General features: G+C 37.0%; 1 protein-coding gene across 1 annotated transcript in view; it reads left to right on the top strand.

Moving 5' to 3' along the window:
• Window positions 1-27504, top strand: part of FREM2 (FRAS1 related extracellular matrix 2) — a 120420-nt gene that overhangs the window by 53851 nt on the left and 39065 nt on the right. The window contains exons 3-7 of the mRNA XM_054654989.2: window positions 7688-7834; window positions 9978-10208; window positions 12929-13054; window positions 13940-14191; window positions 27245-27394. Coding sequence (XP_054510964.2) covers window positions 7688-7834; window positions 9978-10208; window positions 12929-13054; window positions 13940-14191; window positions 27245-27394 — 906 coding nt within the window. The remainder of the gene's footprint in view (window positions 1-7687; window positions 7835-9977; window positions 10209-12928; window positions 13055-13939; window positions 14192-27244; window positions 27395-27504) is intronic.

Genomic DNA, 27504 nt, shown 5'->3' with positions numbered 1-27504 from the left:
GAGAAGGAGAAAGAAATGATGTGTTGGAAGCAACATACTATCAAGATTGAGTTTTCATAATTTCACAGTCACTTCTGTTCCCTGTCCTTCTGCTTTATGTCTGTTGAGCTCCTCTCTTGGAAAACTCACAGTGCTCATATTATTCTGGACTCTCAACTCTACTCTTCATTTCTGAAGTACTTTTTGCACTTATTTTTAATATTTAAACAGATTTTTGACATCTTCGCTTGAATCTTTTAAGGAATCTTTGGCTGCTTCCAGTTTTTTGGGGTTTTTTTTCCTTCTTGTTATATATGTTATGACTACAACATAGGAATTTCAGATGAAATAATACAGGAATATATTATAATTACTGCCATAGGAATATACAGTTTTGCCCCTTAGGATAGACTTCAAGTAACACTAAAAATTTTGTCATCATATAAAAAAATAATACATTATTGCAAAAATATTTCTTTCCTCAGCAGAGCTAATATCTTTGACTACTCTGCAAGGCTTGTCTCAAGTTAGAGTTAGTGACTTCAAAGGGAATCCTTTTGGGTTCTTGTTTATATCAGCAATTTTACATGTTTTCTGTTTTTTAATCTGCCCTTGCTGAGCAGGACTAAATCACCTGCAAAAGGTTATAGTTTTGACATAGCTTAAAAAGGATGAAAGGCACCACAAAGGAGTTTCTCAGGTCAAATAATATTAAAAGTCAAATATTTGAGATTACCTGGTACAATTACTCTGAACTGAGTTGAAAAATAAATGAACCTGCCTGACATTTGTTCTCCTCCAATCAGTGAGGCATTTTATTTGTTGTATTGCCAGAACAGAAAAAGAACCAAAATGCATGTCTCTGGAAGTAAATTCTTAATAACAAAAAGCAGTTCAATCACTTTGACACAGAGTTAAAACAATGCTTTTTGTGTCTATACTCAGTGGGCTATAGGAAGTCCAGTTGATAAAATGGAAACACTATTCCAACTTGTTTAGAGTAGGTTTTGTAAATAATAACAACTTTTTAAATTCCTCTTACAGACATTTTCCTCTTACGTTTGTAAAATTTGAGATTTATGAGTTTGGATTGTGATCTGAAATGGAGGGGAATTTTCTGCCAAGACAGTGTACAACAGCTAGGAAAAAAAAAAGTTGAGAAGTTCAATTACTTCTTCAAGGGAAATTTGCCAATTTGACACAAAAAAACAATTAAATATTCATTGTGAAAAATTAGAGGTCTCTGTTTCAGATAGGGTATCCCCCTTCATGCACCCTGGTTTTAAGCATGAGAATGATTTTGCAAGCATTGAAATATTAGGCATGTATGTAGGAGTCTTCAGCAGTGGGTTCTACATGAAAATGTTATCCAATGAAGGGAAAATTGGTCTATTCTTTTCCCAGAATAGAAGAATTTCTTAAAATAGTGCAATATGAAGTGCAATAATATTTTGATTTTGATTATATTTCTCCTGACTCCTGTTCTATTGTAATGTCTTGCATTTCTGAGGTTGCAGTACACTTTTCTGTTATTACTCCTCATAAATGACTGGGGCTAAGGATGTGCCATGACCCTCAAATTTAACACTTTGTCTGAGTAGGCTTTGAATGGGAGTAGTTTTCCTATGGACTAATACATGTGTACTTCAAAGGTATAAACCAGCAGAGAAGTCCCCTATGTGACAGTAGCTAAGATGGTTGAGCTAAACCCGTTATTCTGTGAGCCAAGGAAATGAACCTTGCTTCAATTCAGCCAGAGCCTCTTGGGAGAAGTTGTCTGGCGCCACAAAACAAATTAGTGAGCAGAGACTGAAAACTATTAAGTTTATTTTAAGAATGCGTTGTCAGAGATTTAATAAATTTACTTGTTGCTGCAGGCCATGTATGTATGAAGCCTTAACTAATCGAGGTGGTGTTTTTTTCCCTCAGAGGGAGGTGCAGGGTGGGGATCTTTAGGAAAAAGGTATTGTGCTTTAGGTAATGTGGGCATTGTTTAATGATAGACATGACAGCTTGAGTGGTATGTTTGGGTTTTCTCTGTAAATACTCACAAGGCAATTTAAATTAATTTTCTCATGCAAAGTTAGTGACTACAAAAAATGCTAATTAGTTTAATGACAGCATGGAGATAACTTTATAGTAGCAGAACAGTTTTTCTAAACAAAAGCAATTTTTTGTTGCCATGTTTAAATATTCCAAAGATTACATCTAAAATGTTTAATTTTACAAATTTGCCATATTACAGTTAGGGCCAGTTGTGTCTTTGAGTTTTCTCAGGACCCTCCTTTGTCAAGAAGATGACTTAACTGGGTTTTAGTTAGCCATATAGATTGGTGGGTTGAACACACTCCCGTTACATTCAGTGGTCAATCTTTCCAAAAGGTGATCCACCTGTTCATATAAGATGTGCCTGCAGCTCCTGAAGATGTATTGCTTTCCATTCCTTGTGCCTAGACGGCTAGGTTTAATTAAACATACATCTTTTATAGGATGGCATTATAGATGATATGAATCCTGTGTCAAGGAAAGATCTCTTGCCCACCTTTTGTGGAACAGGAGCCAGCTGATTATGTTCCTGTGCTCTGGAACCTGAGCAAAAACATACTGTGTTTTGCCAGGAGTGGTTATTCACTGGAGATACTGAATTTATTTGCTCTGAGTTCTTTTCTGCTCAGAAGCAGTGGTCATCCTGCAGAGCAAGTCCCTTGCTTACAGCACAGAATCCAAAACCAACCAGTGGATCTTTTGGATTTCCTAGAAATCAGTTACAAACTAAGTACTTAATATGAATAAAGGCTTTCAAACACACACAGTGCTCCAGCATCTTTTTTGGTGATTCAGATTGGGTTGCTCTTTATCCACTTTGCTCTTTCCTTTGAAAACTCATAGTTTCTTGATGCAGCCAATAGAGTGACAGTGTCCCGGCTCTCAGTGAATTTCCACAGAGCTGGTTTATAATTAATTTAAAGCTATGACACTAATTGTCTGAAGAGCCAGTGCATATTTGCTTGCACAGTTTTTGTCAATGAAAATCAGGTTAACCTGTTAATCAGAACCCAGTTAATCTCCTGCAGAAGAACGGGACATGGACGTGAGTTGGGAATTCCTTGAATTAATCCAGCATGAATCTCCAGACTGCACTTGGAGACATCCTTAGTGATGCTTAGTTGAATTTTATGAAGATCCAAATTTAATACACACTGGGTAACCTTGACATTCATGTCTTGTCTCTCAGTTCTCCCTCCATTTTGTAGCAAAGCAGCTACATGGTATTCTTCAGATATTTCTTCTGCTATGTGGCTTCAGGCATTTGCTTATTCTCAGCCCCAGCAAATGTGGCTTCCAACTTGTTTCTTGGAGGTAGATATGAAACAGAAAAAAGAGTTGCAGACAGTTTCCATCTTTCAGTACTTTCTGTAGTTCATTGGATACCAGCAATTATACTCCAGGCAAGCTAAGTCCATAATGCTGGGAAGTGTGTGTTTTCTCATGAGAAGTTCAGAGAAAGCATTGTTTTAGTCCCTAATCACTTGGGGCTGGTTTAAGGGGTTCATTTTGACTGTTCTGCAAATATATTGAGTTACAGTGGCAGATAGAGTGCAGGAGAGCGCAGAGTTCAGCAAGTTGTTTTAGTGATTGGGGTCTATTTCAGTATACTTGAAAGACACAAAGGTGAAGCATTTTAAAGCTTTTCTAATCAGGTAATATCATTAGGTTATCTTATGCATTGTTAAAGTCAATTCAAAACTTTCTAGTGGCATGTGTTGTGTGCTGGGTTAACTTAGGCATTTTACTTCTGCAATATCCACATGAAATTAAGAGAGTTTTACAGGATATACCCTTTCTGATGGTCATAGCAGAGGGAATAGCATTTGATCATAGAATCAGATTTGTTAAAACTCTTTTTCCACTGCTTGTTGATTTTGATATATGTTCTTTGTATAGGAGGAATTTGAAAGTTGGGTTTTTTCCCATTAAGCAACTTTAGCTAATGACTAAAGAGAGCAGATACATCGTACCTTGAAGCTCTGCAGGTTCCGGATAGCTGTGTTTGTACAGACATTGCTTGTGCACACAATGAGTCTGTGTGGCTGTGGGTATGCAGGGTAGAAACACTTTTGCTGATTCACATCTGATTTATGCCACAGATACTCAGCAAGGAAGTCAATATCTGCATCAAGATGCATCAATTTCTGTTGTGTCGATTAGTGCCTACTTATTGAGGTGCAGTTATATGCTTTTATTTATGAATTAGGGTCTGGAGTAGCTCCAAGGGACAGCAAAACTGCAATACTTGAATGCAGAATGGCCATTTTTCTTGGCCCCTCAGGTCAACAGAATGGCCATTTTTCTTGGCCCCTCAGGTCAACAGTGCTCAAGGTACACAATTTAATGTTAGAATTATTTTTATACTGTCTTTACATAGCTCTGTGATCTATGGAGAAAACTGGAACTGATTCTTTCCTTCTCTAAGCTCTTTGCACCATGATAGAAAATTCTGACAATCTAATTTGTGTTTTTTTCATGAAGGATTTATAACTAAGATATCTGAGCAGCATGGCTGGAAAGATGAATGCTTGAATGGGAATAATAATTTAAATATCTTTCCCTTCAAGCAGCTGACTGACCAAGTCCTCCTGCCCCTCCTCTTGTATTCATGTTGTGTAACTGGATCTGTTTTTTCCAGATGACTTGATCTTTTTAGGAATTTCTTGTTTGATGACCTATGCAAAAATAATACATCAGTGTTTTCTGACAGGCAAACAATTTTCTGACAGGATTTCTATGAAGACCAATTCCATGTTATATCTATCTTTGACTTGCCATATACAGGCAAACCTTCTGTCCTTAAAGCCTCCGTCATGAAGTCACTTTGTGACTCACCTTGCTCTAGAGCCTTACTTTCAGCACCTTACAGTTTCTTAATGTGTCTTACAACTCTTGCCATCTCATTTCTCATTAATATCTCACTGCACCACCTCCCATCTAGCATCTTCTGATTTAGCACTGCTGCACTCTGATCTCTGGCAAAATTTAGGAAACAGTTTTCCTGCCTTGCTTTAGCAGCATCTTGCCAACAACGTCTCATTGATGCAAAGTTCCTTTGGATTTACCATGTTCTAACACTGCCCTCCTTCCTTTTCTGTAGTTTTAAAAGTAATTGCTCCCTTCTCTGGACTTCTGATATACTGGTACTGCCAGCACTTGTCTGGAAGAGGAATAAAAGCAAAACTGGTATAGTAGCTTAATGATTTGCCCAGCAGGTAAATGTCTGACTGTGCCCAAGGGCAGTGCTTGCGAGCAGTGCACAATCCATCTGCTGAGAGAAATAGTAGTGTAGGGCTGGCACTTGTTTTAATAGTGAACCAAATTAAAGTGTCATGTGCTGTTTTATTTCTGACATTTTATAACTTCTAAAAGCTATACTCTTGATATTCTTCACAGGGTTGTATTTGTGCGGTGCTTGACTCTACTATGTTGTATCCGTTTCATCCAGATTATGCAAGGGGGAATTCATCTTACCCAGCATTAGATGGCTGTAATAAAAGTGTCTACAATATAAAGGGTCACAACAGGAGGTTTTAAACTCTGCTGAGGAAAAAATGCATGTATTTTTGCATATTTCAAGGCAAAGCTAATCTTATTAAAAATAAATGCCTAAATTAAGTCATAGCTTTACAAAATGCCTCTTTCCTGGGTTTGACTATAAAGACAGTTTAGGATTTCTATCCCCAAAATAAATACCTAAAATTAGGTAAGATGTATCATATGCTTCCTGCTCTGTTTTATGAGAGGTCTGTAGTAATAATAATAATAACAATAATAATAATAATAATAGTAGTAGTAGTAGCTAATAATAAGAAGAACAGCGGTTTTATTCTATGGGACAGTGGGCTGTGAAATGTCTTGTATAAATCAGAAAACGTGTCTTCTGAACATGAAAAAAAAGCACAATGTGAAGACACAAAGGTTTAAAATACCTAGATTCTTTTCTTAAAATTTTAAGCTGATGGGTTTGGTATTGCACATTCTAAAAGGTGAACATTACATATTTTAGGGACAGTAGTACATCTGTAAAAATGGAGGCTCAAGCCCCTTAAGAAATACACTTTTTTGTGTGGTTGTTGGGGATTTTTTATTCTGTGAAAAAAAAAAAAATAGAAAGACACAGCTGAAAGCAAGAAATAGGTGGAATGAAGATAGTAGTAAATCTTTTTTATTGCCTGTCTTGTGCTTTTTTGCTCCTAAATTTCATTCATAAGAGCCCTCTATGTAAGATGTAGATTGTGTGCCTTTGTCCACAGCGCATTTAACCTTTAGTTCTTTGGATAAGAGAACAATTTATGCCAGATTTTCTTTTTTTTTTTCTATCCTCTGGTTAGAATATCTTTTGTTTAAAAGGATGCAAACTCAGCTAGAAAATTTTCCTTTACCTTGGCAGTTTCAAATATCTGACATTCTCATTTGTAGTAGGCTTGTGCAGCAGTATTTTGTCTCACTAGTGGTACAAATAGGTTCTCTCTCCTCTAAAAGACAGTAAATTTCCATCCTTTTTATATGTCAGAAGCTTTTATCCTTCTGTTAAATTATGGTTGAATTGGGCAGTGTGTTCAAGGGTGGCACACAAATGGCTTTTCTCGCTGGATTAGAGAACAAGAAGTATTCTGTTACATTTGTCCCCATAAACCAATGGGAAGACATAACATACAGCTAACCTAATGTAAGTGCTGTTGTAGTCACTGCTGTAACACTACAGCTGCTGGTTCTCTCTGCTGCTCATTAGTTTCTGATATGTATGTTTGCAGCCTTCCCCTTTGTCAGTAACAACAGAGATCAAAAGAGCAGAAAGGAGCAGGGTGAGGAGTGCAAGGAGATACTCCAGTAACATTTCCCTCCTTTCATTTACACAGTACCTTTGCCTCCATGTGACACTGCACAACTTTAGTTCCTGGTTTTTCTAGTAGGCAGGTCAGTAAAGAAACATAGGGGCTTATCTTTGAAGCAGAGTGAAAGCATGTGGAGTGGCTGCCTCATGGAAGAAACTGGAATGGGTAAACCAACCTTCACATGTCTCTTCCTCCAGTAATTAAGCCATGAATTAATTTAAATGCTTAGATACACCTCTCTGCTATTCACTTGTTTCACTGGCTTGGGTATAGAAGTGTTAATTTCTAAAGGAAATTTCTTGCACATTTAAGACAATTGTCACCTGAGCAAGTCTTGTTCTGTAGCAGCACCTTGTGGACAGGAAATCAGACTACAGTCTCCCACACAGCCCAGCATTCCCAGAAGACAGTGGCTGAGTGAGCATCTGCCATCAGTGAGCTGAGCAGTTCATTTTATTGCTGCTATAGAACTTACAGGATTCTAGAGTAACAAAAAGCACATCCATTAGGATGATATACAGAAGGCACCCCAAATACATTTTAATTAATGCTTGATGCTTTTCTCTTGAGAAATAAGAAAATTAGTGTACTATGTTTGTATGCATCTAAGAAAAAGTTTACTCCTATGTGTAGCAAGTGTGTTCTGGTTGAGTTCCTTACTTGTAATTTCTTAGTTTTAAACCTTTAAAACCTTTGGATTGTGATGTCCAGATAGATACATATCTTACCCAGGATACAAAATTGTGTTAACCTCAAAAGACAAAGTAATCTTTAACAAAAATGAAATGTTTTAATTATATATTTTTAATTTTGTTTTGCAGGAGGCAATAAACTGAAGAATCAGCATTTTCGCCTGAACTGGGCATGGATCTCCTTAGAAAAGGAGTATTACTTAGTAAATGAAGACACCAAGTATCTTGATGTTGTTCTTAAACGGAGAGGTTATCTGGGGGAAACCTCTTTTATAAGTAAGTTCAATCCTAACCTTATCAGTTTCTTCTATAAATCACTGCCCAGGCAGTTGATATAATGATATGAGTTGATATCAATGCAACTGTATCCTATTGCTGCTGTTTCATGACAAGCAAACTAAATTCAAAGGAATATGTTTCTTTATTAAAGAGTGTATCTTTTATATGCTGTGCATATGATTTCTATAGTTAAATAATGAAATTTCTTCCCAAGACATGGTCCTCCTTTCTTTGATTTTATTGATACCACTGTTTATTTGTTTCACAGAATACAGTTCCTGTCCAGATCTTCTCTCCCCTATAATGAAAAAATACAGTTATAGCTATTGAAAAGATGACAATAAACATATATCATTGTCCAGGAAGGCTCTTGTGGGCTGGTCTGACCAGCAGCCAGCTCAGAAGTGAGCACTAGGCTCATTTTCTTCACTCAGTGTTGGCAGTCAACTGAGGCTGATACAGGAGGTGTTGAAAACTGTTTGCAGTGTCTGGGGAGTGGAAAGGTGAAAAAAAGGCTGTGTTATCACATTCTGCAACCTCACACCTGTTTCTAGCTTCTGGATCTGTTTCCTCCTCTGATGCATTTGCACCAGGGAACATTATCCTTGTACAATTTCACACTGAAATCTAAGGTGAGCTTACACTGCTTAGAGAAAACACTCAATCTAAAGCTATTTTTGCAGAGATATGTAAGCATTTACCTGGCAAGTTTCTGTTTAGGGCTTTTTCTGATTAAAAATCTGAGTTTCAGGTAGTGAGATGCAGCAGAGACACCTATTTTGGCATGAGATTTAGGGGATATAGACCTTAACCAACAGGATCTTAAAAGACTGTTTTTTAACAGTGAACTAACTTTAATAATATATTTCTTTTAAAGAAAGAAAAAGAATGGAAGAGATAAATACATAGTTAAGCATGTGTGGTTTAAATTAATTACTGATACTGAATAACAGATACTGATGTGGCTTCTGATCCTTCAGATAGAGTGTTTACAAAATTTTCTACCTATGGATTCAAGGTCAGTTTCAGTATTGAGCTGACTGAAAAATCAGCAAACCCAGTCTGAGTAACTTGCCTCCAACTACCTTAATCCAGCAAATGGAATAGCAGAGTTGAAAAGGGCATAAAACATACTGGCCAAGATGCTTACTGGCCTTTCTGGTCCGTATGCAGTGCCAAAGTGGCTGAAGGTTTATAGGTTATATAAAATTAGCTAAGACTTAGGATGAGGCATAGAAGCCTGAAGAAAGAAAGGCAAGGTTTGTAGGGAAAGGTCATGTGTTTCAATGCATTAAATAATGCAGCTGAAGAAACAATCAGAGAAAGGAGAAGTTTTAAGGGATTTTTTTCTGAAAACCTAGAAAAGCCTTTAAGATTTCAGTTGTACGGTGGGATTTAATCAAGGCCAAACGCATGAGCTGGAGACAGTTCTGAAACAGTGTCTAATTTCCATGAGGGTCTTTCATACAGTCTTAAAGTGGGATGAGATGCCTGTGAAAACCTGTTTCAGAGCAGTTTGAATCTGAGGCTGAAAGGCCTCTTTGGATTGAGTTATATGATTTTTTTTTCCCATGGAGTTGCAGCTTCAACTTCACTTTAACCTAAAGATTGTCATTATGCAAACACGGAAATAAGAGGACCATAATTTTAAAACATTCTAATTGCAATGACAATGAGGGCAATGGTTCAGGTTTTGCATCTTCTCTTGTTTTTATTCCATATATTTTCCTTTTTGTCTTTGTATTTCCTTAGCTTTCCCTTTAAAGTCTGAATCCGGGGGTGGTTGTTTTTTTCTAAGAATTATAAATATTTTCTAGGGTTTCAGGCAGGATGTTGTTTAGATGTTCTGGAAAAGAAGAGAACCCAGAGGGCTAAAAGGAGAGAGAAAAGTCTGTTGTCCTTTTTGGACATCTGTAATTGAATTATAGGGAAATGGAAACTTGATATAACTTCAGAGAATGTAGAGTTTTTCCACTTTTATGTGTGACACCCAACATAAAATTGATCAAGAGAAATAGATTTAGTTTGAATGTTCTCAGGTTGTGGAGAGTATATTTTTCTACGTGTCTTTTAAATGTGACACAATGGGAGAAAAATTACTAGTGATGTTTATAATGACCTGAATTTCTGGTTTTAACAGGTATTAGCACCAAGGATGGTACTGCCAAGAAAGATAAAGACTTCAGAGGAAAAGCCCAGAAGCAAGTGCAGTTTAATCCTGGTCAAACCTTAGCTACATGGCGAGTACGGATTTTGAGTGATGGTGAACATGAGCATTCTGAGTCCTTTCAAATTGTTCTTTCTGAGCCTGTCATGGCAATTCTGGAATTTCCTGCTGCATCCACAGTGGAAATTATTGACCCAGGAGATGGTAAGAACCTTTCCAGAACTGTACTGCTAATATGTGCATATACCAAAAGATAAACTGGAGGGTAAATGCTGTGAGTAACAGTGGATACTAAAGGTTTACTGTCCTCAAAATATTTCTGAGGACAGACTTGGGCATCAGGTAGCTATTTGTCCTCCATCACTTTAAGTGCTTGATGAAGGTACTCAGGCAGCAAGTTTTTATGAAATACCTGCATTTTTTTATGATATGTTATTTCTAGGGACTTTGTTTGTTTTCATTATAGGTGTAACAGGTTTTCCATTAAATGTATTTGCAGACTGAATTTGTTTGAATGACTGAAGAGTTGGCTGGGGACTGACTTGATTTACTCTTCCATGGTAATTCATGTGGGAGAGGATGGTACAGGAAAATTTGGGCTGGTTGATCACAAGTTTGGTCTTGGAGTGAACTATTTGCATCAGTTAGACCTTGATATGAACCTGAGAAGCTCAGTAATTGTAAAGTTCATTAGACCAAGTATAGCACACGCTGTGTCAAGAACAAATAAAATTATGGTTAAATATAATTAAAGAAATATGCTGATTTTAAAAAATTCTAAAAAAGAAGTATTTTTTTATTCTTCTTTATTCATGCTCTGGTTGCTTTGCATCTTTTCAGCTGCATCCAGACACTTGGACCATGGGCTGTAGTCACACAGAACTGTCCTTAAGAAATCTTTTAAGTGCTGGACAGCCATAACAATTTGAATTATATGGTCTTCCCTAATTAGCATTTGAAGAGTGTTGGGCATGGAAATTATCAGAAGTGTCTTAGTTCCTAGTTACAAATGCAAGCTAAACCAGAGCTTGTCTCACATCCATTTATAATCATTGAGAAAACTTAACTTGGAAAGCAGCATGTATGAGACACAGAAATAACTTGAAAATGTGTTAAATCTCTTTATCTTTTCTATGATCAGTAAGATAGCACAGTTAAAGGTAATTGGCTGAGTCTTCTTTATGCCACCAACAGTATTTTATATTTCTTACATTATGATAAAATTTTTAATTTTTTTTCAATTTTTACAGTTTCAGAGAATTTGTATTAATTATATGTAAAGAGAAGTTGCAGAGGGCAAAATCAAATGCACAGCTGCAAATCAAGGAACATCTAGAAGAAAACTAGAGAGAGAACATTGAGGGAAGGACTGTGTTTCCTAACAGCATTTTGAAGCTCTGGGTTTACCAAGCTCACTGAATAAGGACCATCAAAAGTTTTATTCTCCTTCCAGTGAAAAAATCATTGATTTGAATTGTGTAGCTTTAGGATCATGACTGTGAGTTTGTTCAGAAAGCTGTACCAGCCTCTTTGGGTATGGGACATTAGTTAATGTTTTATTGGAAATATAGATTGCGTAGGGATATGGGATTTTATACTAGCTGTGATGGTGTAGCTCAGTCTCCTCCAAGCTTTTATGTTGTTCATGTTCATAAGGTCTGTTAAACTTTTATAGTGCCATTTTACTCCTAGTTGAATAATTATGAGAGAGAGAGAGAGAGAAGAAACCAAATAAATCAGATTCCTGCATGTGGGAGGGTTAGGTTTTTTTATTTTGTCAACTAAATTCTAAAAGGAGAAATAGAAGGAATTAAATGGGTTGGTTTTTTTCAGTCCTGCCTTTTGCTTTACTTTAAAACAAAAAAGTCAGGATTTGATATTTTTCATGTTGAATTCTTGTCTTGCCAGAATAGTGAGTAGTCATGGTCTTATCAAACCTGAATTGCAGCATTTTTAAGGCAGGCTTTTGACCTCAAGTCATGCTAGTAGTAGTTGGAGAAATAAAAACTGGAACATGTTTTCAAAGAAGTCACCTGACAATTTTCAGAACACTGTTTGCCAAAGTACTCTGAAATGATGAAAAATTTGCTTTGTGCAGTCAGCTGATATCACTTAATTTGATGCTATACAGAATTATATTCTTTTTGGGTTGTAGTCACACTAATGAAACTGTAAAATTGCTTTGTAATTATGTGCATGGCCACCTTTTGTTCTTGGGTTTTTGAGAGAACAAGAACAAAATTGATCCTGAATCCCAGCATTAAAACCCAGCAATCTGATTATATGAGCATAAAATAATGAAGAAGTTCAGAATGCATCTTAGTGGGTTTTTCCCTTGAAAAAAGATCTGATATCCTTTTTTATAACACTGGCTGTGTTGGCTGGGTCTCCTAGTAAAACAGTATTGTAGACATGTAACCAGCTAAAATCAAATGTCCAAGTCAGTGTAAGATGTCAGGAGTTCAACCTTGCTCCTCAATGCCAAATGATTTTCCTGGTTATCTTGGTGCAGTAAATAAAGAATGGCCTTGATGAACCACAGACTGTAGGAGCTATGCTATTAATATTTCAGTTAACAGTTTATATTGATATTGCAGTTAACAGTTAATAATTAAATACCATGGAAATAATAAAAAGACAGACTTTGAGGACAAATTCTCCAAACACTGTCTTGCACCATTAACCCTAGATAATCAAGTCAACACATTAGAGACCACTTAATAAGGACTTGTGAATTCAGACCTAATGATCTGATTTTCTTTTCCACTTCTGAAACACTAAGGAACTCTACTTCTCTCACCCTCCAAGTTTTACTACAATTTAGTGGCATTGCCAATAAATGCAAGTTATTTGTTGCACTTCAGAATATTCAAAAGTACTCTTATCTAATATACAGGTGACTTATGAGGTTCTTTTCTTTGCAGAATCAACAGTCTTTATTCCTCAGTCCACCTATACTATTGAAGAAGATGTTGGTGAGTTATTTATTCCAGTCAGAAGAAGTGGAGATGTGAGTCAGGAACTGATGGTCATCTGCTACACACAACAAGGTAGTAGAATCTACTATAGAATAAAAAAATGGCAAGAGTGGAAAAGAGACAGAAATTTAAAAATATTTTTCCATCTATTTTATAATAAAATTGTTTATAACTCTGTTAATTATTGTTTCATCTAAATATCTTCAGTCTCAACTGAAAATGCATTCATCTATGCAATCTGTCTAAGAGTATTACTGAACACAGTTTAAAAAGCATCATGGAGAGGTGAAGATGATCTGTGTTCTTTATATTTCTGCGAAATTTTTATATGCAGCCCCTTATATCTGAAATTGATGAGAACTGAAAGCACTGCAGTGATTGCCCTGGCTATCCTTCACTTGTTTGTATCTTGAAAAAAATTATACAAAATAATATTGCTTAATTGTCATACTTGTCCTTCCCCTGACTTTCAGTCTCTTACTAATAATACATGTGCAGGGCATGGGGTTTCTACCCCTGTGGTTTTAATATTACTTTTTATCTGAAGAGCTGAAGCAACATTTTGTGTAAAGTGATTTGGAATCCAGATAAATTGTTTTCACAACCTTCTATCTGTTCAAGACCACTAGTATCTTCAATATGGGTAAAATATACTCGGGTAGTTAACTGGTAATCCTCACAGGGGCTATTTTGTCAGTCTGTCTCTTGTGATAGGCAATATTCCTTCTGACTGGAAAGGTGCAAATGATATGAAGAACCACACTCTTCCATTGTATCGTATACAGAAGTAGAAGGGACCTCAGAAGTGGGTCCGTGGACCTCTGACTTTGTCCATAGCCCATCTTATCACCAAAAAGTAAACAGAAATTCAAAGATAATGAAAATAAAATTCCACCTCTGTGAGGAGATCATTGTAACCATGGTGTGTATAGTGACTGCTTTCCTTTTATGCCACAGGAACAGCCTCAGGCACTGCCCCAACCTCTGTACTTTCCTACTCTGACTACATATCCAGACCAGAGGATCACAACAGCATTCTACGCTTTGACAAAGACGAACGAGAGAAAACGTGTCGGATTGTCATCATCGACGATTCCTTGTATGAAGAGGCTGAGACCTTTGATGTTTTACTGAGCATGCCCATGGGAGGAAGGATTGGTGCAGAATTCCCAAGCACTCGCATTACCATTGTACCTGACAAGGATGATGGTAAGATATCATATCATTGAAGTGATACCCCCAATGCAGGGACAGAAACTACAAAGAACATCACATTCAAATCAGCATGTGGGTTTTGTTTTTCTTCCTGCTGGTTAAAACACATTCTGCTTCCATCTTGAGATTAGAAAATATTAGTGGAAAGCTATGCAGGTTTTTGAAAGTATTTAGTATTGCTATTTTATTGTTTGACAAAATCACATGAGCAGAGATTCAGAGCAAGGAGCTGCACATTTTTATTCTGTGACATTAACAGTCATAATTCAAGATGTCACCTTGCACGGGCAGCCTTGTTTCTGTGATTCTGAGGCTGTGTCTGCAAAGCCTTTGGGCCCATTCAATCATGCTGCAAGGGCCCTATTGGAGGCCCTCATAGGGCAGAAGCCATCTCACAGCTCCCAAGAGGGAAGCTATATTTCTTCTGACTTGACACTGCATTTGAATTTCTGTGTAAAAGTGTCCATTTGTATTTCCTTTATGTTTTTAATAAAGCAAATATTCAGATAAGAGTAATGTTGCTTTAGAAATTGCCTCAGTAAGGAAACCCTACAGAATTATGTCATTTGCACAACTGGTTAATAGCTTTAAGATATTGCTTTGAAAGGGACACTTCTAGTGGTAATCAGAAAAATGGGTGTGACTAAGAGTAGAATCAGCACACTGAATCACCAACTGCTTTCAAAAATACATGTATTATTGCTGCCTTAAGCCTCTCCTTTAATGCTTCAGCATTGGTGTGACAGCTCTTTTTCTAGGAGTAATAGCATGAAAGCTTCCTGGTACAATTGCCCCATTTATGTGTGGAGTTTGGAGACTGACATCTCAACTGTAAATTCTGAGATAAGTCTACTGATAAGCTGTTTGAGTCCTCTCTGTGAGGCCATAAACCATCTATTGTGACACCATCATATTTCCTAAAGACTAAAGGGAGCAATTACATAGTACAGTACTCTTTGAAAGTCTGATGCCAAAGCAGACCTTTATTATCAGCACAGTGATTTCTCTCTAGGTAAGGATACAAAAGGCAGCTCTTCAAGGCAGGAAGTCTGCACCCATCTAATTGCCTCATAAATACTCAGGCTGCCTGAAATTTCTCACCTGTAATCCTGTGACAGAGGTGACTTTGTTTTCTCTGTGGAGCATTTGGGGAATCATATAGCATTAATGACTACAACAGGTTGAAAAAACAGGTCTTGTAAATTAGATCATATAGCAAATGCAAGCTAAAATAGAAATCTTTGTAAAATAGAAATGACTCTGTTATTATAGCAAACACAAATTTATTCCTTTAGGAGCTTCTACAACAGTTTGATTTGTATGAATAATTTTGATGAATTCATTAACTTTAAAATTTGTACATAGCAAAGTATAGAACATTTAGAGAATAGCTATTAAAACATGTATTCATGGAGAAGCTGATTACCCAAAAATTGAAAGTGTTCTGACTGCTTAAGTATATATATGGAGAGTTTGGGATGGAGAGAATTAGTTAATTAGTTAATATCAGGGATGAGCTGAAATCAGACCATCTAACTTCAGTGGGAATCTCAGCGACTCCAAGTAACAACAGAGTATAAAACTTAATATTTTATGAAACTCACACAAAATATTAGGGAAGTTAATGAGAAATCTCCTTTAACAATGCCATTAGAAAGCAGGAGAAGTAATTTAGTTTGTGTACCATTGTTTAGTTTTAAATTTCTGCCTTTATGAACACAAGCTGCCCCAGATCTACAAACTTTTCTGCACAAATTAATTTAGCAAAGAATAACCTTATGGGATTTATTAAAAAAGCGGAGAAAGTGTTTGGGAAATTAGAATAGAATATTTTCATTATGTAGCAACGGAAATATCTATGTTTGTTGGTAGGAATGAAGAATATTTGGGATATTGAAAGATAAGGGGTCTTTGAATGATAGGTTTGGAACACTTTTTTGCAAACATTCACTTTTCTTTTTAGACCCAATATGTTGCATATGTGGTATTTGAAATTATGTGGCAGAACTCCTTTTTTACAGTGAAAGAACTCCCACAAAGAATTCCAGCACATACAAAAGCAATTCACTTACCAGTAAAATTTCCTACCACATTCTTTTTAGTTTGCATAAAAATATAAAGCATGAAAAGTCTGTATTTGTTTCATCTGACATCTGTTGCAATGCCTTATCTATAAAAAGCAGAGTGCAGACTACAGAGAAGATAAATTATAGATTACACCTTGATTTTTTTTTATGTATTCACACACACACATACAAATATGTGTTTACAAGCACATATTTTTGTAAGGTTTTAGCACCTTGGCAGTCATGATTAAAATTCTGCATAAATAAGAAGAGGATTTTAAGCAGCATTGGTTATTATTGTTTGCAGTGCACAAAATTGATTTTACTAAGTTAAACCAGCATGGAATGTGAAAAAAAATTCTTTAGCTTTTAACAGAAAGGTTTAATTCAGAAGATGTCTAAAATAGAGGTTGGTGGAAGCTTTAGCACATTTGTAATAGCCTATCAGCTGTAGTAATGCTGTAATGCTAAATTCTGTGGTCCACTTTAGTCTCAACTTCACATCTACTGATACGTATTTTTCATTGTTTGTTTTAATTCATCTTCTACTTAACAGAGTTTCTTTGGACAAATGTAACTGTGTGTCATTAAGTGATGTCTCCAAGAACTGTGACTGGATTAACATTATGCATTGACTTTTCAGGCCAAACAACAGAAATAGCAAAGGTCAAAATTTAATAATACATAAGATCTTTCCTATGGAACTCAAGTCAGCACTAGCAACATTGCCTTATGTCCTCTGGCATTCAGTGTAAGTTAATTAGAAAACACTTACCTTCAGCACCTACCATCAAAGTCTTTTAGTTTCAGAAAATGCCCTTAGGGTCCAACTAAAATGCCATAGTTGCTATATAATCCTGCCAATAATAAAAGTAAGAGGCATGCTCTAATGAACTACAGTGTATTCACTAAATTTTGGGCAACTGAAAAGTTTAATTGGGGATTATACAGTTGCTGTGCTGCCAAAGAAAAATCTGGGGAAAAAATTTTAGTATGTAGAACATGCACTATAATTACATTTATATTTTGTATATTTATAAATTGTGAATGGTGATTTTCAGATTGGTGCTGCTATTGGGACATCTCCTAATGTGGAAGGGACTTTTCCTGATAGGTACTAAAGTTAGGTAGAAAAAAAGTAAAGGATTAAGTTGATGAAGTAAATAGCAGAAAAAACTTCATATTGAAACCCTGGATTCGAAGTTATGCATGCCACTACAGTTAAGGCACTAGAAAGTAAAAACATGGTTTGTTGGGGTCAGATGTAATAGCTATTAACCGTGAACCATGAAGAAAAGCATGCATAGGGAAAAGACCTATATGAATCATCTACTTCTGGAGGGGACACTAATCTCACTCGGTATTAGCCTCTATAACTTTAGATATCTGATTCAAATAGGCTATTACAGGATTCTTCTATAGTTATTGAAAAGAGATGTATACTCCCAGGAAACATCCCATCCTAGGACAATTTTTGAGCCCAGTCACCAGGGATACCTGGTGCATCTGAATTCATTGATTTATGACAGTAGATATAAAACCTACCTTAGAAATTTAATTCGCAAATACAAAGTTGTAAGCACTACTGGGCATGAAGGACATGCCTATACTGCATGGAGAGCAGAGCTCAGCATAAAGCTCATTTGAAGGAGGCATTTTGCATAATAGATAAATATTATGCATCTAGGAAAAGGAAGATGAGGTTAATGTGCCCTTTTCATTCTCCTTGGACAGAGGAATCCTGGAATTCAGTCTAAAACCCATGAAAACACTCAGACCCTTCTGTTCCATGGAAGTGCCTTAATCCTCAGGCACTTAGCAACTAAGCTAGATCAGCCTGGAAGTGCTCTCTGTTTTTCCAGCTGAAGCAGTGACTCTGAAATCATTTCATAGAGAGAGAGAGAAAATGAGATCTAGGTCTTTTGTTAGTATTCATATGGGAATGAAGAGCCTGTAATTTGGTTCCAGCACTAAAAATGTTCATGTGTTGTATGCCACAAGTCTGATACAAAATGCTTTAACAAGGTTTGAGTCAAAGCTCTGCTTTTTCATTGTCCCAGTATTTTGACCGCTGTGCTAATTTAGACTCTCTTTTACTTGATTTTATATTGTGGGCAAATTTAAAACTCAGTTTGTAATCACATTTGGAAACCTGAAGAGAAGAGGTGCGGTGAATGTAGAGCTGGAAGTTTGCACCTGAAGGGAAAATACTTACAGTTATTTTGTGTGCTGCACATTTTTTGTAAGTGGTTGTCTCCCCATGTGATTTTAATTCCATGCTACTGTATTAGTGTTGCCGTGAGAGCATGCAGCCTTACAGCCAGGCTGACAAACAGTCCTTCTGCCTTAGTGGAATTGTTGAAGACTCATGCTGTTCACAGCAGGAAGTACATTAAATACATTTCTTCCACTTCATTCACATTAGATGGGCAAGAAGCTGCTCAAACTTCTTCTTGACATTTCAACACCAAGGCTGGGAAATTGAAGGACTCAGGTTTATGTTGGAGATCTGCTGACCATTATCTTTACACCTGATCAACAGAATCAATCACTCATGCCATCCACATCATAGAGGATAGCACTGTCTAGGAATATTTTACAGATGAGTAAACTGGATGATGGTATCCTAGTGTAGAAAGGGAATGTTAGAGGTCAAACAGAACAGATTAATTATTTAGTCTTCTGGAGATTTCTTTGAAACACTTGCTGTCACTTTCCTTACACTTAATTAAATTTTGAAAATCCCTAGACCACATTCTGGAAATTGGTACCCACTAACACTTTTCCAGCTTCCTTGGAGTAGTAGAGTATATTAATATTTATTATCAATAGCCTGAAAAGTCAGTACTGCAATGTTACGCTACAAATGTACGCTTTGCATTGGCTTCTAGCAAGCAGGCACTATGAACTAAATCTCAGGGTGTGTACTGAGCCAAAAGCTTACAATGAATAAGTGTTTTATTAGTAACATTGTTTATCAGAGGAACATCCTTATCTCACAAGGCAAGTTGGAATCTCCTTATTTCCATTGGTCTCCAAGGCAGACAAGTCAAATGTGCCTTTTTCTCTTTGCCAGTAGGTCTGTCAGATCTTAAACTTAACAGGAGGTTGATTAATCTTGGTAGTTGACATCTGCTAGTGCATTAGTCCAATTTTAATTACAATCTGTACACTACAGGCTGAACACTGTTATGTTACAGACTAGAGTCATGATTTGGCCAACTATCCATCACCACTCTCTGGACATGTCTAAAATAGTGAACTAGTTCTTTTTTCCTATGCACATCCATCTCTGAATACTTTCTCCCTTTTGTGTTTTTACAATGCTTGTGAGTCTGATGCCTCTGGCACTTCTGTGCAGCTTTTAACTTCTTTTGTCCTCCCATTAAGTAAAATCTCTATATGACCCCTCCCCTTTCCCCAGCCTGTGGCAGGTGGCCAGGTTGGCAACTAATCAGGGGAAAAAGTGGATGACAGCCAGCTTATGACAAGTTATACTCCCAGTTTTCTTTACTAATAGCTTCTTATTATCACCAGTTCAACAGAGTAAAAAATGTTCAATCCATTATGATACCCTTGAGATTTCAGAAACTACCTGTTTACTCCCTATCACAGAAATAAATTAATGTCATGTCTTGCAGTAGGACATTCTGTAGAGTAACCAGGCAAATCTATGAATTGCTTTCTTAGCATTATTTGTGGCTTACAGCTTATTATGTATGTGTGTCCCATTTTATAAGTATGTGTGTGTGAACTACAGATGTTGGATTCATCTCATTTTTATTCATCTGCTTAATAACTAGAAATGTAGTCCAACCTTGTGATCTGGGCTCCTTTGATAGGTGGGGAGGACAGAGCATGATCTCCAGGCAGTACTTTGTCACATCTATTTCAGATGGCTCTTTTACAGTAGGGAATGCAGATGGTGGAGCACAAAGCTCTTCAGCCTTCACTGCTGTATGTTTTTAAATGGGTTGTTTATAGGTCCAATATTACACTTCTATGTGAATTGCAGCAATATTTTGAGGAGAGTGTTGAAATGCAGAAAGCTTTTAGTTTTTTACTCAAAGCACACAAAATAGGCGATAAGCAGAAGGCACAAGATTACATGAACTGTAGAAAAATTATGCCTTCTGTTAAATTTAGAACAAGTTTAGTGAAATGGTGTTATTATGTGAACTGGTATTGCACCCCAGAGCCTAGTGCATTATTGGTTTATGACAGTTCACTCAAGAGTACATTAACCTGCTTTCTCCCTTGTGTCTTGCTGTAGCATATTGTGTTTTTGATGGCATTGGTCTTTGTACTGTAGATCTTGCATTTATTATAGACTGTTTAGAAATGAAGGAATGCCTAGCAAACTATTCTAAATTAATCATCTGTTCATTGCTGGATATGGTTGTAGGGAGTGAATTTAGTAACTGAGTGCTTTGCATGTTTAAGATTTGGATAATTGAGTTGAGTAGGATGTCTTGTTGCCTTCAGTTTTCCTAAGGCTTCTTCAGTCATCTTCCTGACTCTGAATTTCCTCATACTGAGACTTTGTTCATAGTCTTTAAAGACCCAAAAGATACTCTGTAACCACGGTAGCCCATTGGGCTTTAATGCCATCGATTCTCCTTTTAAGCACGTAAATTTTTAAAAGATTAATTCAGTTATTATCTCTCTTCACTTCCAGGACACTCTTTTCTCTCTCACACAAATGGGATCAAAAGTCCAAGAGACAGTATACAAGAAGTTTTAACATACAGCAGAGCATATTTTCTTGTGTGATAGCTCTGCTTTTGTGGTCTGATAAGTCTGGCTGTTCTATTTTCACTTCTTCTCTGTCTTCACTGCCAAGTCCCATCCTCAACATTAGCTCTGGTTAAGGGGTATCTTGCATGCTTTTCTTCTACAGCCTCGGTGAGCTAAATATGTTCTGATTGTATGTGGGCAGAAGAGCCTATAAGAAATTGTGTCCACTGGTTAAGCAAACTCAACGTAACCAGCATTGTGACTGAATAGTAAAAGTGCAAAAATCTAAAGTCAGCTCAGCCAGAAATGGCTGCATACTATATCTTTACCTGGCTGCATACTGTATCTTTACCTGATTTCTAAAATGCTGCTGAACTTCTCATATCATTTCTGTTTGTAGCCTTCATTTTTTTACCTGATGTTTGAATCACTGACTGTAAGCACCTTCAAGCTTGGCCTCTTTGTGAAAAACCTTGTGTGTGGTATATTTAAGTGCTACTGCCAAGACTTTCCACTTATCTGTCTGCCTCTGTTTCATCAGTTTGTTGAGAATTTGTTACCAATCCCCTTTCCCAGGCTTGTTATATAAATGTAATCTAATTAATTTTAGAAATAGAGCATGTAGAAGATTCTGAGTTGGTTTCATGCTCTGTGGGAGGTATAGCCAGTAGAAGAAAGGTATGTGAAATTCAGATGGTTGCTGCAGGCAATATAATCATGGTTGGGTGTGTCCCCAGATTCCAGTGTCTGTTTCTTCATCTGTTAGTCTTTATATTTTTATTTCCATTGGTAAATGAGGCAATTATCTGCATTATGGAATGGTTTAGGTGAGTGATTGGAGCTTGATGTACTTACAGCAGGAAAATCTTCTGGCCCTGTCCTCAGACTGAACATAGGAAAAACTCCTCCAGAATGTGTCGTAGTTCCAGTGATATCAAGGCCTGTAGATTATACCCTGAAGGGTGTGGAGAATCATAACAATACTACTCTACTAATAAATATTTTCAGGTATATGTTAGCTCACTGATATATTAATTTGGTGTTTCAGAAAGGTAGCAATGTTTCTTAGCAAACCAGCAAAGGTAAATTAATTGCCTCAAGGGAAGGTCACTTATTAGAGTGAACTGCACACATTAGCCTTTCTCCTAACATGCCATTTGCAGCTGGGAAACAATTTAAGAGTGCTCATTACTGTCTTGTACATAACAATTGACTAATTCTTGAAAAATTGATTTTTCCTTTAAAGGCACACATTCTCAACAAGTTAAGCTACAGATTGTCCTCATACATTCAAGTATCTTTATTCTCCATTGTTCAGGAATGCTCTGTAGCTCATCGAGCTGTTACTGCACCATTTATTATCAGCAGCCTGACATTAAGCAAAATCAGAATCAGCTCTGTTCTCCAGGCTACAAAGCACACTGCAGGCTGTCAAGAAGGAAGGTACAGGTGACCAAAGATGGGGTGTCACTTTACCATCTGACTGCCATCCTCACTCTTGCAGCTGGAGCTGTAGTCTGCTTCCTTTAGCATGCTAGTTTGCTCACATTTGAGTTTTGCTTATTGATGTAGCAGAGTTTAAATATGGACTCCAAGCCTGCCAGGCAGGTGCTGCTGATGTAGCAGAGTTTAAATATGGACTCCAAGCCTGCCAGGCAGGTGCTGCTTTGTGATGGTACTGTGTCTAGAGAAACTGAAGCATGGATGCACTTTAACATAAAGGGTGAGTTAAAATGGAAAGTGTTATGTTAAATTAGTGTGTATCATAAATTAATTAAATGGAATCATATATAATGTTGTTCATAGCAGTTGCTGCTTCACACCATGTTACTCTACTGAAATTACTAGTTTAATTTGCATAAGTGAGAATAATTAAGTGATGAGCCAGTGTAATCAATGTATAGCACTGCCATTGTGAATTAAAAAAGAAATGGCAATTTCCTTACAAAAACAAAGTATCTTTGATAAAGATGGTATTAATTTGAATCCGTCCTATTACCTGTTACAGGGTTTGCAGAATTGTTTTAAAAAACCTCTTTAAGTCAATAGACAGAAATGGTCTGTTGAGACAAATAGAAAAGCAGACATTATTTGCTTAAGATAATGTCTGTGGCAATTTGGCTGAAACTAGCAATTTTGATTCTTAGGGGAATTTACTTTTTGATTGCAAAAGTCATGACAACACTACTAAGAAGATGAAAGCTGTTAAGGATTGCAACATATGAATTTGAAAATAATCTGTTTTGACCACATCAAATAAAAAGCTACTGGCATTTGCACAATAGGTACCTGCTACAGAATTGAGCTTTGGCTGTAATCTTGACCCCTGCTTCTACAGCATTCAGTGAAAATAAATGACTTGGCAAATTAAATTCATTGTGCTAAATGCAATCTCAGTTGCTTGCATAGTTTCAAGTGTGTGTAAATAGCTGCAGAATGGCGCTACCTACTCTCAGATTTTAAAGTCCTCTTTGATATGGTTTTAATATAAAGCTTTTGTAATGGATGGTTTCTCTGGGCTTTTCTTTCACTGCTATTAACATGCATATATGAGAGAGATTTCAGAAGGTGACCTTTACTGCTATGAAACAGTAAAAAACACTCATGCCTTCTTACGTTTAATGAATTCTCATTCTTAACTGGTCTACCTACAATTCACACACTTCATGTTTGTAACATTGGAATCTGTCATGTTAGAAACTCATCACATCAGTTCTTTAATGCCAGCTTTGATCCTGAAATGCAGGTAGCCATTGTCTAGGGATGGATGCGTTGCCTGAGTATGAGCCAGATCAGGTCCAGCCAAATCTGGCCCTGTTTGTCTGGTTTTGTGCACAAGTTAATTAGCTGTGCCAGCCATCAGGGCTCCTTACTTTGGATTCAGCATGGCCCTAGCATGTCCAGACTGTACCAGAACAGGCTTGTAGGCTTGCAAAGCCTGGTTCGCACCTTCTGCATTACCACAGCAGACTACTGTCAGCTCTGGCAACTCACAATGTTAATATCATAGCCGTGTTTGTACTGTTCATGGGAAGAAGGAGGGCAAAAGGAATAAATAGTCTTAACCCTAGAAAAGATGAGCCATAAGTTCATTTGTAAAGACTGCTTCTCCTGATCTGAATATGTTGGAGTGCCATGTATGTTTTCTTCTATTATTTCTTTCCTCCTGAAAGTGTATATATACATATATATATATATATGTGTGTGTGTGTGTGTATGTGTGTGTGTGTGTATGTGTGTGTGTGTGCATCACTGGCAACATGTATCACTGAAATTCACTTTAGTTTTAAGCCTTATCAAGATGTCAGCATGAAAGAGTCTGTTCTTTTGTGTTTGTCCTAAATATACTGCCAAAAGGATTTTTTTATAAACAACTCTTTCACAATGCCTCCCTAAAGCAGTTTATAAGGACATAATTTTAAAAGGTAAAGTCTCTTTGGAAATAAACATTTTTGTGCTTTCGCACTGATTTGATGATGTACCTTCAAAGTTAGATGTGTTCCTAACAACATGAGAAGTGTGTTTGTTTTCCTGCTTGATGACTGACAAGTGCTGTAGTTGAGATACGCCTTTGACTCTCAAAGTACAAGGACAAGGCAAAGTTTTCATTTCTGTGCCAAGAAACCTGGGACTAAAGCTCCTAACCTTTCTCCTCTGATTACTGTAACTTCATGCCAGCGAAGTCTGTGGGTCTGAACAAAAAAACCCTTAGAAAACTTCCTCTTATTTCTCTAAGAGGAACCATTAAATTTGCAGTAGTCTCTCTTCAGAGTGATTACTAGATTAAAGGTCTGCTGTAAGTGAGCCTGCAGTCATTGAGCAGAGTGTTTTCCAGACATGACCTGAGACAGACAATGCTTTCCCTGTTAGGAGCTTGGCTTTGCTCCTTCCCCTGGGGAGCTACTAACACAGCTTACAGGAAATGAATTTAGAAAACATTTGTAAGGATTTGTTTCCTAGGATGGGTAACCATGCAGAATGTGTCTTTCATTGAACATACATACCTCAAAAAGTGTGAAAAACTCACTCTGAAATACAAGGCAAGCTAGCTGAGGGTTTATATATTTTTTGTTTGGCTGTGGCTACAGGAATGAATAGTATGTGAGGATACTTCTTCAGCAGCAGTAAAGCAAGTGTTAGGATAATGCTGTAAAAAACAAACAATATTTTATTTTATGCCTTCCATCTAGTTTAAGGCAGATGATGTAAGTTCCCTATGTAGCCAGTAATTAGAAGGGAATGCTTCCACACCTCCTCAGATTTTCAGGTTGTAGTGAGTGAGCGATTCTGCCTGTCCTCCTGTATGCTCATTGTGCTGGGAAATCTGCAATGGCCTATCTTTGTCCTTGCAAACTGAGAGCAAGCAGGCTCCATGTGAGTACCTCTCACTAAAGTGCTTAAAATGAGGTGCAGCCAAGTCCAGATCAAGTTCCAGAAGCATTGGGACATAAAAACAAGATTAGGCTTGGGAAAGTGTGCTGAACCCTAAGCATACCTGTTTAAGAAATGACATGTATTAGAATTGATGATTTTTTTAACTGCCTTTATCTAACTATTGGCACGTTAATAACCATTTGGTCTTAGTATGTATTCTGTATTTTTATTGGCTAGAGGCTGAGGAAGTCTTTGTCCATCTTAAGAATTTAGAAGAACATTTTATGTCTGAAATTACACATTGCTTTGCAGATCTAATATCTAGTGCTTCAGTATCCCTGTAAGAAGAACTCTCATCAAAGTTAATAGTAGTTACACAAAAGGTAGAGTGTGTATCCTTTTAATGTTCACCCATTAAAAATGTTTCAGATAAGAGCTTCACAGTTCCAAGTGTAAAAACAGCTACTGACAAGCCAGCCTCTATGGGCAAATAAAGTAAAATCCATGTGTGTCTGCCTGTGCACGCAAATACACTCATCTTTAAATACATATAATCTTGAATTTAAAAAAAAAAATTGGAACCAACAACATTTTCATTTTCTAAAGTTAGACTTCTTCCAAGTTTGTCTTTCATCCTGCAAAGGTTGATGACTTTGATAATGCTCGAACAGGTCTATGAATCTGCACCATTTCTCAGTAAATACATTCAGTTCCATTAATTTGTTGCATGATTTCATTTTTAGCAGATGAGTAGGGAGGCAGCTGCAGTTTTTCATTGATGAGGAATATTCAAGGATTTCTTTTTTTGCTGCTCATAGAGCACTGAGCAATTGCTGTGATCTTTGCCGACTGAATTCAAGTTGGCTGTATGCTGCATGGTATTTCAAACACATTTGTGATACTGTAGCCTCATGATGCTGATAAATTCTCACAAGACAGCATAAGAAATTTGTGACGAAGTGTAAGGAGAACTTGGGTAGGTCTTTCTGTGCTTGCTGTGATTTCTGCTGTGCAGTGGGAAAGCTGAGGCACTGGCTGTGCGTGATTAATCTTGCATGTTTGAAACAGGAGTGGAAAGAATAGAAAAGAAGAGATGATATACATCCAGGATGAAGCTGGGTTATGTTTTTAAGGCTCTTTACTTTGTGAAATTACTGTGGGTAGGAAAATTGGAAAAGGGAGGCAAAAATGAAGCCAAACAATGTGTCTGTTAAGTGGAATAGCTCTTAATCTCCTTTGCTTTTTGTTCTTCTTTCTTATGAACTGTGGAGCTTTAGTATTAAGATAAAGCCTGTTCACATTTCAGTTTACATGAAATAAGATTGATTTTGTTTTAAATGCTAGATGTGGGAGAACTAAAATTAAGTATTTGAGCCTTTAGTTAGCTGGAAAACGTTACCAAGAGTAGCTCCATGTCGTGTTCCAGTCTGGTTTCAGCAACAGGAATCTGTGAGAACATTCAAGTTAAAGTTTCCTTATCTGTACTCACCTTCATAAGTTTGCAGCGAAGTGAAAAATGCAAGGAATTTTCTGGCTTGTGCATAGGACTTAACTAAAACAAGTTTAATGAGATACCACATTTGGTTTTGTACGCAGATTCATATAAACTGACGCAAAAAGTTGAAAATTTAGGAGGCAAGAAAAAGAGCACAGTGCTGATATAACAATTGCTATCTAAAACCATACAAACCAATACTTGAAAAGAAGCCAAAAATAGCTAGAAGAATTCTAAACCTTGAAAAAAGAAGCTTTATTTCACTTACTGAGATGAGCAAAGTGCTCTCCATTGTTTAAGGTGGATTTTATGGTCTCTTGTTAACTTCAGTGTAAGGTAAAGAAGCATTTATGGACATTATTCCTCTTTCATCAGAACCAGCATTCTACTTTGGAAATGATGAATACTATGTTGATGAGAGTGCTGGCTACATTGAGGTCCGTGTCTGGAGGACTGGAACTGATCTGTCCAAAGCCGCCTCTGTCACGGTGAGGTCGCGCAAGTCTGAGCCTGTAACTGCAGAGGGTGAGTTATTGCTTCCCTCCCATTTCACACTGCTGCTAGTCTGCACACAGTGCTACACACTGCTGGCACATGCTGCTACATCTCACAAGTGCTGTTCAGCTGGTCTTGGT

The sequence above is a fragment of the Agelaius phoeniceus genome, chromosome 2 (assembly GCF_051311805.1).
Source record: "Agelaius phoeniceus isolate bAgePho1 chromosome 2, bAgePho1.hap1, whole genome shotgun sequence".
In the NCBI taxonomy this organism is placed as follows: Eukaryota; Metazoa; Chordata; class Aves; order Passeriformes; family Icteridae; genus Agelaius; species Agelaius phoeniceus.
The sequence above is the reverse complement of the archived record's forward strand: the minus strand, read 5'-3'. Positions and strand labels throughout refer to the sequence as shown.